Source organism: Helianthus annuus, chromosome 6 (assembly GCF_002127325.2).
Source record: "Helianthus annuus cultivar XRQ/B chromosome 6, HanXRQr2.0-SUNRISE, whole genome shotgun sequence".
Taxonomy (NCBI): domain Eukaryota; kingdom Viridiplantae; phylum Streptophyta; class Magnoliopsida; order Asterales; family Asteraceae; genus Helianthus; species Helianthus annuus.
In genome coordinates, this window is record NC_035438.2 from 127,178,316 (window position 1) to 127,192,913 (window position 14,598).

General features: G+C 38.7%; 1 protein-coding gene across 1 annotated transcript in view; it reads right to left on the reverse strand.

Moving 5' to 3' along the window:
* Positions 1-13,826, reverse strand: part of LOC110901083 (uncharacterized protein DDB_G0279979-like) — a 70,257-nt gene extending 56,431 nt beyond the window's left edge. Inside the window, exons 1-3 of the mRNA XM_022147935.1 lie at positions 13,667-13,826; positions 13,512-13,570; positions 13,320-13,442 (exon numbers count right to left, since the gene is read on the reverse strand). Coding sequence (XP_022003627.1) covers positions 13,320-13,442; positions 13,512-13,570; positions 13,667-13,826 — 342 coding nt within the window. The remainder of the gene's footprint in view (positions 1-13,319; positions 13,443-13,511; positions 13,571-13,666) is intronic.
* Positions 13,827-14,598: the final 772 nt, after the last annotated feature.

Consider the following 14,598-nt stretch of genomic DNA (forward strand, 5'->3'; position numbering starts at 1 on the left):
TAACTTGGACCTGAATACTTGAGCGGATTTCTAGTTCTGATAGATTGTGTTTGTGTGAAAAGATAAGTTTGTAATGATTAATGTTTGAGACACAGGTTTTGACTTCATCATTCCCACGGAAGCTAATTGTCAAAGCTTGAACCAGATCAAGACCTCAGATTCTAGCATATTGAGAGGGGGAGTCTGTGAAAGGGGGAGTCTGGATCAACAGTCAAAGGGGTGTCTGAAGATGAAGCTAGGAAGTAAACCTGAACCTGTGAAGATAGAGTTTTTACGATGAAAAGACAGAGTTGGAGAAAAGACCAATACTAAAGACTCGGAGCTGAAGACTTCGTCAACATCCAAGGGGGAGTTTGTTGGTGCATGAAATGTCTGTTGACTACGTTTATATTGAGTCTTAGGTCTAGATAGGTTGTACGGAGTCGAAAATCAGAAATTAGGGTTTAACTTGTTAATTTCGCTCATGTGTACATAAGTTAGAGGTGATTTCGCTTATTAGGTATCCAGGAGATTTCGCTTATATGGTCACATGGGGTTTCGCTCTTATGTCAGTCATATGAGCGAAATCAGATGTAGTATAAATACCTTAGTGTATGATCTCATTTGTAACTTGGAGCGAAACCAGGTCATGCTTGTGGTGTAGAAACTCTGTCAAAATTAATTCAGAAAGCATCAATAGAGAAGGAAATTGAAAGGAAAAGTTGTTGTTACTTTGTGTACATTGATTCCGCCTTTATACGCAAAGATGAACTACCTTAACTGACTTTTCAGGGTCATAGAACCGTCCAACACGACTCGAGACCTGACTCGAGACCACCCAGTCTTGAGTGATAAATGCATGACCCGAGACCCTTAGTTGCGACTCGAGAACGTTAAGACTATGCCCTGAGACTGCACTGTCTCGACTCGAGATCGCTAGTCTCAACTCGAGACCACATGATCATATATTCTGTTTGGACTTGCATACTGTTACAAGCCCAACTATTTGGGCCGCACATCTGGGCTTTGTTTATGTATATGTTACTGATGAACTCGTATGTACTGTTGTACAACTGCCATGCTTATACGTGTATGCCATGATCAATACTTATAGGCAACTTGTTAGTATACATATAGAAAACCATATGTGCTTTACTTAAACCCAGACCTGACTTGCATGGTAACCATGTTAGGATGTGGTTGACCACAAGTGGCTCAAGTGACCTTTTGTTTATCTGCCGAGCAAACCCAGGTGAGTTCACACTTTTCCAAGGCATGGGATTCCCGGTGGGTTGGGAATAGGATTTATATGACTACCCATACTTTCATCACTACTAGACTACTTACCACCGTCCTTTGTTTGGGAAGGACGCTAGTGCCAAAACCTACGTAAAACCTACGTACAAATGTCCTCGGTTTGGGAAGGACACTAGTGTTGGAACCTACGTACTAATGTCCTCGGGTTGGGAAGGACACCAGCGCTAAACCTACGTACTCGCTACGTACTGTCCTCGGTTAGGGAGGGCACTTACTTAAAACCTACGTAAACTCATACTTACCGTTGTCCTCGGTTTGGGAAGGACACCTATAGATACAACTAGTCTATTACATACAACATGGGAAGCCCTCACTTATTATTGTAAAGGTTTGGAAATAAAGATACTGGGTAACACATGGTTATGAAACGAACTTACAAGTTCTGAAACGAACTCATTAACTGAACCATCAACTGTGAACTCGCTCAACTTTGTTGTTGACTCTCTGTTACATGCCTTGCAGGACATTAGGTACTCATGGAGCTTGCACTGGGAGGCGCAGTCGTTGTGGAATATGGACAGTGATGCCATGCTAAAAACATTATGACATTTTGGAACTTGATACTTATGTTTGGGTTTTCACATTTATGCTTCCGCTAAACACTTAACTATGTTTTGTTTTGAACACCTTTCGTATTGATGGGTTGAACTTTATTTATTACTTACAATGTTCAATATGATTGGTGGCTTGATCCTGGTCATGTCACGCCTCCAAGCGGTGATACTCCGCGTGTGGATTTTAGGGGTGTGACAGATTGGTATCAGAGCCATTGGTTATAGTGAACTCGGTTTTAAAAAGGGGAAAAACTTTTGGATAAAACCAGACTATAACCAGAACAGTGCTCAACGATCCACAACGACGCTTCGCTCCACGTGCAAGACTCAACACTATAGGTGATATGATTTATGTTTTATTGCCTACTTGCTAGTTACATAGAACTTTGCTCATGGTATGCTTAGATAAATGTAACAACTATTGTTTGAAAACACATGTGTGCTTACTCTCTTCTGTCATCGCACTTCCGCGAACCTCCCTCACTCTTGTTTCTTTTGGTATGAAGATAATGAGTGGACGTATCAACATGACACAAGCCCAGTTGATGGCTTTGATCAACGAACAAGTTGCTGCGGCACTTGCAGCTGCCCAAGCAGGAGGTCAGAACGCTCAGCCACCTAAGTGCACATTCAAGACTTTTATGGACTGTCGTCCTAGTACTTTCAGTGGCACTGAAGGAGCCGTTGGACTCCTCCACTGGTTCGAGAAGCTCGAATCAGTCTTCGAGATGTGTGAATGCCCTGAGGCTCACAGGGTGAAGTACGCCACTGGTACTCTGTGGTATACATCTCGTGCTTTGATGGGACTATGTCGTCTGATACTATGGGCGTAGGGTCAGTGGTGTCCGACCCTCCTGTGCCGGATGAAGGCTTAAACACACATAAGCACAAATAATCAATCACATAGTCAAATAAACACATTAGTCACCAATAAGCAATCAAATAGTTCTCCTAGTCCCACTAGCCTCCCAGCCTCCCAGACTGATCTTCCTAGTCCCACTAGCCTCCCAGCCTCCCAGACTGCTCTTCCTAGTCCCACTAGCCTCCCAGCCTCCCAGACTGCTCTTCCTAGTCCCACTAGCCTCCCAGCCTCCCAGACTGCTCTTCCTAGTCCCACTATCCTCCTAGCCTCCTAGACTGCTCTTCCTAGTCCCACTAGACAACTACCTCGGTCTCCCAGACCGAGCCTCGGCCTCCCAGACCGAGCCTCGGCCTCCCAGACCGAGCCTCGGCCTCCCAGACCGAGCCTCGGCCTCCCAGACCGAGCCTCAGCCTCCCAGACTGAGCTTATAACTATAAAATAAAATGTGCTCAACATTTGTTTGTAAAAATGTTTTGGATCTGGACTTAAGTGGTATGCAGTGTAAAAATGTTTTTGTGAGAGCCCTAGTGATCATAGTCTAGACTCGAGAAAGAATCCTATTTCGCTATGATCAGAGCTCTGATACCAAGCTGTCACACCCTGGCTTTGCGGAAGCGTGGTTAATTTGGTGTGACTTCTTAATACCATAGCTTAATCATAACAAAGCTATATGAAAATAAAACCATGCAGATCATCCATTGATTTAAGTTTCAAAATAAAAGTACCACAACATTGTTTTAAAGTGCTGACACATGCAACGGAGATTACAACCTAATAACATAAAAACATTGTTCAGAATTTATAACCACAAACATAAAGCAGACGTAGTTTAAGAACTGTGGCTCGTCCAGGCAAGAGCCACGACCCCTAAACTTGGATGACCTTATTTCTCTTATGCAGCGTGAAAAACGTAGCATACCATGCCAGATCCTTAATTACCTGAAATACATGTAAGTTGGAAAAATCAACAAAAATTGTTGAGCAAGTTCATGTGTAGTGAGTAAGTAAAACCTTTGTAAGTATAAAATCCTGGTATATAGCAAATAAGGAAAAAGAGATCACCAATGGTTTGCAAGGCCATTGATATGTGTGAAGTGCAAGTAGGAAGACTCAAAGCTAGCATATTTTGCGTTGGGTACAAAGTCACCCCGAGGTCCGTTACGCTGGGCCTGGGGCTGGGCTCGCTACACCCAGATAGATCTACCGCTACTGTCCCTCGGTCCTACAATGAGGATTAATGGCCTCAAGTTGCGCCTACCCACTCACATGATCTAAATAATAACCCTCCTTACGCTAACCATACCATGTAAAAAGTATTTGTAATCATAGTAACATGTATTTCACCCCCGCAGTTTAGAAAACTGAATACAGTTAAGAGAAAAGGGGGACATGAACTCACAGTGGTGCGTCTCAAACAAGAGAATCTCCTGATCAATCTGCTGAGCGTCGACCTACACGTACTAATTTCTATTAGACGGACGGCCGTGCCTTAGCTTAAGGTTTAATGTCTTTGGGAAATAGTTAGACAACTATTTCGTGTTTACACTTCGTAATTATTTGATAAATATATTCCTTCCCAAGGATGGGGGCCTCAATACATGTGCGTTTGTAAATTTTCGAAATATATTATAAAGTCTCACTTAAAAATATATGTTAATCCCTTCTCCAAAATATAAATATTTTTCCCAAAAATATTATATTTTATTACATATAATTTTCCTCAAAATAATACTCTTGTTAAAATACGCGTTCACTAGTATTTTTCCGAAAATGCGTAAGTTACGTTTAAAGATCGGTTGGTATTAATAATACCGTTGTAATTTATTATTTAATGTGAAGGCGTTCGTATTATTTTGGAATCATTAACATTCGGTAATATTATTTTTACCCTAAAAATAATATTTGTATAGTTCACAAAATAATCATAAAAATCTCACAAGTGTTGTTATGAAAAATATATACTAAATATATATTTATCGAGTTTTATTTTGTGAAAATCCCACCTCCGACACTTAGAAATTTTGTAATAAAAATCGTAGCGAAATTTACATTTTTGAAAACAACTTAAAAATGTACTTATAACACTTGTGATGAAAATATTTTCAAGTGTTAGGTTTTTGGAAAAATTTCGCCAGAGTTTCCCCTGTAACTGGAGGTGGCCATGCTTTCAAACGTATCATTTTCTTTTAAAATTCAAATCAACAATTTCTCAATCAACAATAAACAATATTCAAACCATCAAACTAGTCAAAATAGGTATAAATCGCTAAAATACATGAACTTGTGGTTTATCCAAAATATGTAGTAACTTTCCATTACTTTTAGTGGATCTTTGTATAAATCAATCCGGTTTCTTGAAAGTCTCGTTTTTAAAGAAGTTACATCTTTACAACTTCTTGTCAACATTTACAAAAATAGTTCTTTTGTCAAAACTTTGTGTTACACAAGTGTTTACACACTTGTGTGTTTACAAAAATCACCTTTATTTAGTAAGATCCGGTTTAGAAAACATGATTTCACTTGACACTTGGTTCTTTGAAAATACCACTTGTAAATCCGTAGATCTACTAGTTTACAACTCCATTTCATAAGAAAAATTGTTTTTACACAAGTTCATGTTTAATAGTAGTAGTATTCTTCATCTAACCACTTTCACATGTTAACATACTCTAGGTCATGTTTCATGGACATGACTTAGCCGGGTTAGATGACGATCCGAGCTACTACTAACATAGATCAACACTAAATAATCAAAATAAAACAAGTCTTAAAAGTTTTACACAACTTCATAGCTTTTATCCAACATATTTATCACTTTTGTAAACTTTCCATATGTAATCTTGTATGTTCACGATTTTTAACCAACAAAGTTCATCTTAACTACTTTAGAATAGATCAAGAAGTTGTTTAGAGTCACTTACTACTAGCTCGAGGCTAGGGAAGAAACTAGTCGAAAAACGAGTGGATAAAAGCAACATAGCGAGGTCCTTCACAATCCGAGTGCACCGAGCTTCCTTATACGCAATCCTTAACCCTTGTAGATGTATGGAAAGGCTTGAACGAAATCGAAAATTATGGATGGGTGTGGGGTGGCTCTCGGCCGAAAGTGAGAGAGGAGGGAGAGAGTAGTGTGGTGTTTTGATGTGTGTTGTGAAGGAATGATGGGTTATGTTAGATACTTATAGACAAATCTCAACTTAATTACCCAAGGGTTACTATGCTTGCTAGATATTAAACATACAAGATTATTATAATCAAATAAAGGACAATGTGTCACCATATGGTGACCGAATTCGGTTGGGGGGGGGGGGTCTTATGGTTAGCTTCCAACTAATAGTTAGGTTATAGTTAGATAAGTTAGGAGGTTAACCATTTCTAGTGTGTAGTAAGTTGTAACGGGTGTTAGGGTATTCGGGGGCCCTAACTGGCTTAAACAAGGAAAAATAATGTTGATGGCAAAATTTTTATGTTCCGGGTGTAGTCCGGTTGTTCGGTTGGATAGGGATCCGTTAAAGTGCTTAACAAAGCTTTAAAGTGTCGTTATTATTATTTTTAGTGACACGAAGAATTCCCGACACTTTGGAAAGTGACTAGTAATATTTTTCTCATGTTTTGGCACTTTATTAGTTAGCTTAATGCTGAATTTTTATTTAAAGTGCTAAATTTTGTACTTAAAGTACGTTTTAGGCACATCCGGTCACTGTAATTATCACCTAGTGACGCAGTTCTACAATCCTCACTTCCCTACACTCTCTATGGGTGTAGTAAACTATCTCTGGCTCATACAGGCCTTAGAGGCAGTGTCTGCCTGGTGCTGGCTGTATCAGCGTGTTAAATGGGTTATCCGTTCATTGTGCTACTTTGCTTTTGTGCATCAAGGTTGTCACTAAAATTCTGTATGTAAATAATAGAGTAACAGCAAATGGAATATGAGGCATGGTTATATATATTTCAGAAATCATGTAGAAGTTTATTTACCACTATAAGCAAGCACAGTAATTGAGCAGTAATTAAATACTAATTAATTCGTACGGATACCTGGTTTGGTGAGGGTTGTCACATTCTCCCCCCGTTAAAGAAATTTCGTCCCCGAAATTTGTACTACCTTAACTCCTTATGGTCACGTCACACATGTATATATATAAATAACATCGAGGTAGATAGTCATCAAACTGAATCAAACTTTACTTACACTTGGTGGGTCCAAGAATATTTAACAATCCGCACCCTAGGGTTAAGAAGGTGGGTGCTCATAGCAGTTGATGTTAGAAGTACAAAACGTACTTTACGTATAGCCTAAATGTATTCCAGCTAGCAGGGGGTCCACAAGAGAGGAGTTTCAACTAATAAGATCCTCAAAGGACCGATCACAGTATCCAAGCGAGTTTTCACGAAACAGAGCGCCCGCTATATAAATTCAAAAATTATCAACTCAAATGAAATGGTAAAGTGATCTGTCAACTCCCAAGTAGACGTGTGGCAAGGTTCAGTGCGTTGAACATTTTGAACTGCGAGAATACGCCAAATGAATACAAACGAATCTGGTGTATTCTTGCTTTGATTTGTAGTTGCATCAGGAATGTTTAGATGACAAGTCAACAAAAGTTTACGTATTTTTGCGTGAAACGGTTGACCATGATTAGCGCAAGCTACATGTTTGTAATGACACCACAAGGTATCGCAACGACATGATTCCATAATAGCGGTGACTGAACAAATACACCGAGTTTGAGACCAGATGAAGATGTACCGAAACAAGCCGGAAGATGAAACTAAGTACTGCAAGGCGTTTGATTGATAACGAAAGAATCGTTAGGGGGTACACTATGATATGAAATGAATTTATGTACCTTTGACTCAGCACGCAAGTGTGTTGAGAGTGATTTAATTGTGATAAAGAAAACGGATTTAGGGCAAGTTGTCAAATAATCAATTAAATCCGTGTACGAAGTGAGTAGTCAGATAAGCGCAAGCTTCAATTCTGTGAAAGTATCACTGTAAGGCATCGAAATCTATCAACGTTTTAGTGGAGTCATAGACCAAATAAGTCTAATACGACTCGAGACAAAAGAATCTGTGCCAAAGTATTAGGATATGATGCTCTCAATACATCATATGGCGTCTCAAATCAAACATGCGAACTGTATAAGTTCAAGCAGTTGAACCTAGTTTCGACGTAACCAAATCATAAACGTACATATCAACAAGGAAATCTTGACATGATAGCAAACATGTAACTTGAAAGAAGGTAGTTTCAAAAAGTGTGTTGACTTGATAACAAAAGAGTCAACAATGACAAAAATGTAGGTCATTCGAATCACAAACCGGTAATTAGATTTGACGACGTAATATCTGAACATTCATGAAGCATTTATTCGAAATGAAACCGCATGCGTAGCAAATGGTGCATGGGTTATATATTGGTTTTCAAGTAATGAAGCGACGCGTTCTTACCAAAACGAAGAAGTGACCAAATATACGAAGCAAACGTGCATTCGCTCTCAACGAAGGAAGACAACGTGATGCAACTACTTGAGGGGAGTAGAAATGCAAATATCTACTCGTTAGAAGTGAAAGTGAAGACTTCAACGGAAGAAAATCTAAGTACTTTCGGTTTCGTTAATTGGAATGACAAGTTGGTCAAGTTAATGATGTTTGATTGAGTTGGCAGATATGGTTCCTAGATGTAAGGCTTCTAGTTTCTCCGGATTCCGCATCTCGTGTGGATCTGGTTTATACATTGTGTAGGAAGCAGCATTTTGTTTATGTCTAAGCACAATCATTGTCTCACAATTTCATCCTGGTATATTCCCTGAATTTCTCCGCTGACGATGTTCGATCGTCGATCAGTCGTGTAGTAGTAGTTGGATCATCATAGTCAGTTGTGTAAGAGGTCCGCTAATTTTTAGCAAGAGTCACTGACTCTGGTGGGTTAGCTTGTTCGGCTCCTGGTAGCTGACGTTTACTTGAAAATCATCATCCTTCTTTTTGACGAGCAGATATGGGGTTACTCAACAAGGGATTTTTGGTCTGTTATCTTCCTTCTCCATCAGCTTCTGACACTTCACTGTCAATCCTTGCATTCCCGAAGATGTAAGTCGTTGAGGGGTATTGACTGCAGGTGCGACGCCGGGAATTTATCTGATGTGAACGGGATTAGCCGTGGGAGAGAACATTCTGGCAAATCCTCAGGGAAGACCTTAGGGCATTTTCTTGTAATAAGAAGATCTTCGTGCTTAGTACTTCTCTAGGATCGTACGCCGACCTATATGAGTTGTTCAGAGGTAATCTCCCGTGTTTCAGATGCGGAATAATAAGAAACAAAGGTAGAAATAGCACACAGTACACTCTAACTGCTTGTTGTATTGATTTGACACTGTTTGCAATTCAATCGTCACACCAGCAGAGCTTCGGCGTGGAAATCAACTTCAATTCACTCTGGTTCGCTAATAAGACCCCTTTATATAGGGTGTCTGGTTCGCTTTGTGACCAGTGTCCATAAAAGCGGACCTCACAAGTGTCACAAAAGCGGACCTCTATCATTTGTCCCTAAAAGCGAACCTAGGTCACAAATATCATACACACTCGCATTTTCTCGTATTTCGTGCCCTAATCTGTACAATACAATGTAAGACCTAATCCTAGACGAAATCAACAGATGTAGTGCACCAACAGACTCCCCCTCAGATGTTGATGGAGTCGACTATCGAACACTGACGCTGTGTCTTTAAGATTTCTTGTCTTGATTAGTCTCTGGGCTTCTTTCTCTCTATCTTCAGACTCCCCCTCTCAATTTACTGGCATTTCTTTGTTCTTCAGTAACATCTTCAGGATCTTTGTCTGACTCTATACAGGCTTTCAGGATCGATCAATCTGGCTCCAACAGAGGGCTTCAGAAATTGAAACCTGACACTCTATTTTCAGATCCAAAATCGAAACCTGGCTTTCCTGCACATTCTTAACCCAGAAATAAATTTTCTAATTTTATCAATTTTATGTGCACCAACACTAACATGTAACTGTGCACCAACATAGACTCCCTCTCAAACCAAACCCAAATTCTGATAAACCACATGAAAGGTTATATTATGAAAGCATTTAATTTCACACAAACACTCCCTCTCAAATACTGCTCATCATGTTTAGCACTCGGAATTTTGAAAATTAGTTATTCAACATCAGTTGTCGAAAATCTTTTTGACTTTTTCAAAAATTTATGCTAAAACACACTGAAAATCTTTTTGGATTTTGAAATAAAGAAACCTGTAATGCAGTAAAGAAAATATTTACAGACAATATTTTTGTGAGTTCGTGTAAGAGGATCATATCAGTATGTAAGACATATCACCAACACCGTTAAGCTTTAAACATTCTAAGTTTTAAACAAATTTACCTAGATTGTCAGTATACTAGTCCATTTAAATTTTCACACAAAGTTTAATTGATCAGAGATACGATATTAATGTTTTAAAGACTTAAACTTAATTGTGTATCACTCCACTTGAATATACTCCTGTATCCAGATCCCAATATTCAGTCTTACAGGTGAGTATACCACAGCTGATATTTGTAAAGGGGTAGATGCGAAACCGTGAGAGCTCAGGTCAGAACTTCCGTTCAGCAGAGAGATGACGGCTCGACTTGTGGTGGGTCCCCTTTAGAGGATCTTTTGATTACAACAGCAGCGACTATCAATTTTATTGTTTCATCAGCATGCTGAGGGCTGCGCTTTTTCAAGCATATGCAGAAAGTATTATCCGGGGACTAGGTCAGTACTTCCATACAGCAGAAGTCCCGAAATAATACCCCAGATATCACTGAGTTTAAAGACCTAGTATCTTAGAATACGGGACCTTTCAAACAAGATTTCGGGGGTTACCCATATATTCAAGAATAGTTACCCACGAATTAAGCAAGTTTGAATTTAGGTTTATATCTCGTTTCAATTTACTAAATGTGCGAAAACCTACTGACATATCCGTAGTAAGATTGTTTATCACATTTTGACATTACATTTCTTTAGCGTGCTGTGATAGTCCACTGATGTACTATCATTTCCTCTTTTCACAACGAAACTCATTTTTGATTTTATCATGTTTTTGGCTTTTTCAAATTTTCAAATGTTTTTGGATTTTCTGAAAAATTTCTTACTCCCCCTAAAATGCAAACACATTTCAAAGGAAAATTTGAAAACAACTAGACTCTGACCCAATTGAAAACATAGAAAACAACACAAACTGTACAGAAACTTGACAACTGACATCGAATCACATCAATTCGCCATTCACTCAGCATAAACAATCAGAACTCCCCCTATCACAAACCATTTTCTCATTTGGATTTCAAAACACTTAAGTTTGTTTTAATTGAAATGACTTTTCCGGAAAATGGGTTTGTGTTGATAAAAACCACTTGTAGGTTTATCATTTTTAAGTACGGGGATGTGGTTCATCATCTTGTCTATCTTTTACCCATATGTAGTAAATCAAGTACAACCTAATGTCCCTGATTTACCATTAGCAATCAAGCAACCTCTAAACCAATTGTAAAAATAACCACTTGTAAAAACACACAATACCACTTGTAGGAATGCCGATTCCTGCTTCGCACTTACCAACCTGGAAGCTCCGGCGTAGTCCTTCAACCTGTAAAATCCAAAACAGTTTACAACATCTTTCAAACAAGCTTTTCAAACACTAGAAAGATGCCGATTCCTGATCCACGATATAAACTTGGGATCTCCGGCAGAGTCCTAAGACTATCATGGAAAGCATACATCCATCAAAGTCTTCTCAGACTTGATGGATTTCAACTCCTGAGCAGTAGGGTTGTATGTTGCCTTTTTCGTGGCATAAAAATCTTTAACCCCTTTGCTCTCCCACTTAGCATTTTCCCAAAAATCTTTTTAACATTCCCGTTGAATGTTTTCTCGACATCAAAATCTTTTTTCTCATTGTAAAACTGATTTGAAATCTCAGTTTTCCCCACTTTCTTTTTAACTTCTTCAAATTTCAGTGATAGAAACTCCTCATCATTTACTAAAATTTTCTTCTCAACTTGTGGCTCTTCTGGTTTTGTGGAACCAGATTCATCGCCGACATTCACATCAACCTTTTTAACAACCCACACTTGGTTGTCTTTTACTTTCTTTTTGTAAAAATTCTTTTCCGAACACTCACCAACCTCATATTTAGAAATTTCAAAACATTTAAGTCTATCGGTTGGTGGTTCAACATCAACAACTTTTTCTTTTAGTTTCTGAGAAACTCCCTGTTTTGTTTTTGCATTTGCAGAACAGTTCCATGCAATGTGACCAGTTTCATTGCATCTGTAACAGGTACGAGTCTCCCTTTGATAAAACACTTCAGTTCCATTCTTCTTTCACTCAGCAAGAAACTCTTGGTTTGACTGTCTCCAGAATGGTTTCTTCTGTTCTTCATCTGAGCTTCCACCTGACACAAATTCTGTTTTTGTTTTAGAATTTTTATCATTTTTATAATTTTCTGGTGGAACAAAGCCTAAACCTTTCTTTTGGTAGCTACGATTTTGGTTAGGTTTCTTTTGAAAACCCGAACCAGAATTGTAACCCTTTTTCTTGTTTAGACGTTGTTGAACTCTAGAAGTATACTTTTTGGGTTTTTCAAAATTTTTTAAAATTTTCAATTCAGGAATGTTAATCTCTATTAGTTTGAAAGTTTTGTTAATCGATTCTGTTTTAATACTCATTATTGGAAACTCTTTGTTGTAATATAATTTGTCAGAACCATTCAAAGTATAAACAACTTCGAATGTTTCATCATTCAAATTTGACTTTGATAAAAAAATTATAAACTATAAGACCGTTTGACCGACGAATTTGGACTGTTGACTGACGAATTTGACCCTCCAGACTCAGATTTCGACTCGGACTCCTCATCAGTATCCAACACCTGATCGACCACCTTTTTAATTAACTCAGACTCATGATCGGTATCGGACGAGGTAAATGAGATATCAATGTTATCGGGTAAAACGTCAGTTGTGTCGGTTTTTAACTTTATATTGACTGCTTTCTCAAGTTGCTCCTCGTTTGGTTTCCTAGGAGAATACCCATCCCAAATTGGAGGCGGACACTTGTTATAGCTAACAGTCGGTTTCTTACCACAGTCTTTCTTCTTCTTTGGCTTCTCGTCTTGAAAAGCTTCCAATCCTGCAACAGTTGGGTAAACACGATCAATGAGATAATCAGAAGTAGTATAGCTTAATAATAACCGCCTAATTCTCTCATTTTCGATCTTTTCAGTTTCCAACTCTTGCTTCCATTTGGCACTCTCTTCAATGTAGAAATTGATCGCTTTTTGTTTTGACATCAAAGTTGCATTCATCATTGTCAGTACCTGTTCTCTTTCTGAGTTTGTCGTTTGGAGACCAGTTACTGTTTTGTTCAAGACATCGTACGATTCTTTCACATAATTAAGGTTGAACAGTAACTGCTCCTTCTTCTTCTCGTACTCAGCTATAATGTCGTCTTTTGTTGCACATTCCTTGCAGGCTTCCAAACACTTCTCACAAGGCTTGAAGACTTCAACAATCTTCTTAACCTCGATTGTTTTCACAACTTCAATCACCTTTTCTACTCCAATCACATTTTCTTCTTCTTGCTCAACCTCGGTAATTTTTTCAGCAACACTTTCAACATTCTGAACATCATCTTCAGATTCTTTCTGTTGTTCTCTAGCAGCTCTTTTCTCCTTTAGTTTCTCCATGCGATCTGCAAAATAAACATGAAAACTTTTAGGAGAAAGATCAGTTTCAGCAACATTTATATATTTTTCTTCTTCATCATCACTGCTTTTGTCAACTAGTGATTGATCAAACTCTACAAATTTTTTAGAATCAGCATCTAATACACAAGAATCAGATGGTGTTTGATCAAATACAACTTCCTTTTCTAAAGTAACATCATTCTGTATACTCTCATCTGAACTCTCTGAAACCTCCCCAGATCTTTCTGAAAGTTCATCAACACTTTCTGTATTTTCATCAGAACTATAAGAACTTTCATCAGAAGCAACCGATTTGACCGTTTCACCGATAGACTTCATCCAGGTGGCAAACATGTCAGGCTCCCTCATAATCTTGGCAATGAAAGCTTTAAACTCTCCCTTCTCATCCACAAACATATCCCAATTAAAACCTTCTGGTAGTTTCTCATCATCTTGATCGATTATGCGTGCTGCTTTGCCTTCAGATGATATGTAATCACTCCAGCTGAAATCTACCAAACATGCTCTTTCGGGATCTTCAATCTTTCTCCCATGAGCCGTCTGTGGTTCTTGAGATTGACCAACTTGTTGATAGATAGCTTTGCGGTAGTAGTCATCTTTTCCAAATGGATTCTGTGCTCCGCCAGCTTCTCTTCCCTTGCACTCCCGCTTGAAATGGCCTTTCTCCCTGCACCGAAAACAAGTAACTTTAGATTTATCAAAACCTAAAGTAGATACATGAGCATCAAGAAAGTTATTTCTCCCGGTGATGGTTTTGAACTTCTCAGCACGTCGAAGAACACTTGCAAGACACCACTTGATATCCATAAGTTCCATCTCTTCAGCGTCTATTTGATCGTAATCCTCTTTGGTGAGCATAGGATTTCCGATCCGACCAGTAACCAGACCTTCATAGGATAACAAAACAGAACCCAGAAGTGCCATGTGGTCTTTTGCAGTGTCTTCAGAGAAGCTTTGACCTTCTGGAAGGTTGAGGGCTATATTGCATTGAATCACATATTCATTTCCTGTTTTTGTACTCTGAGACTGAAAACTTGTATTTGTCTCTTTAGGATTTACACTCGGAAATGATGAAAACCCGCTGCTACTATTGTTTGAACCCTGATCAGCTTTATCAGAA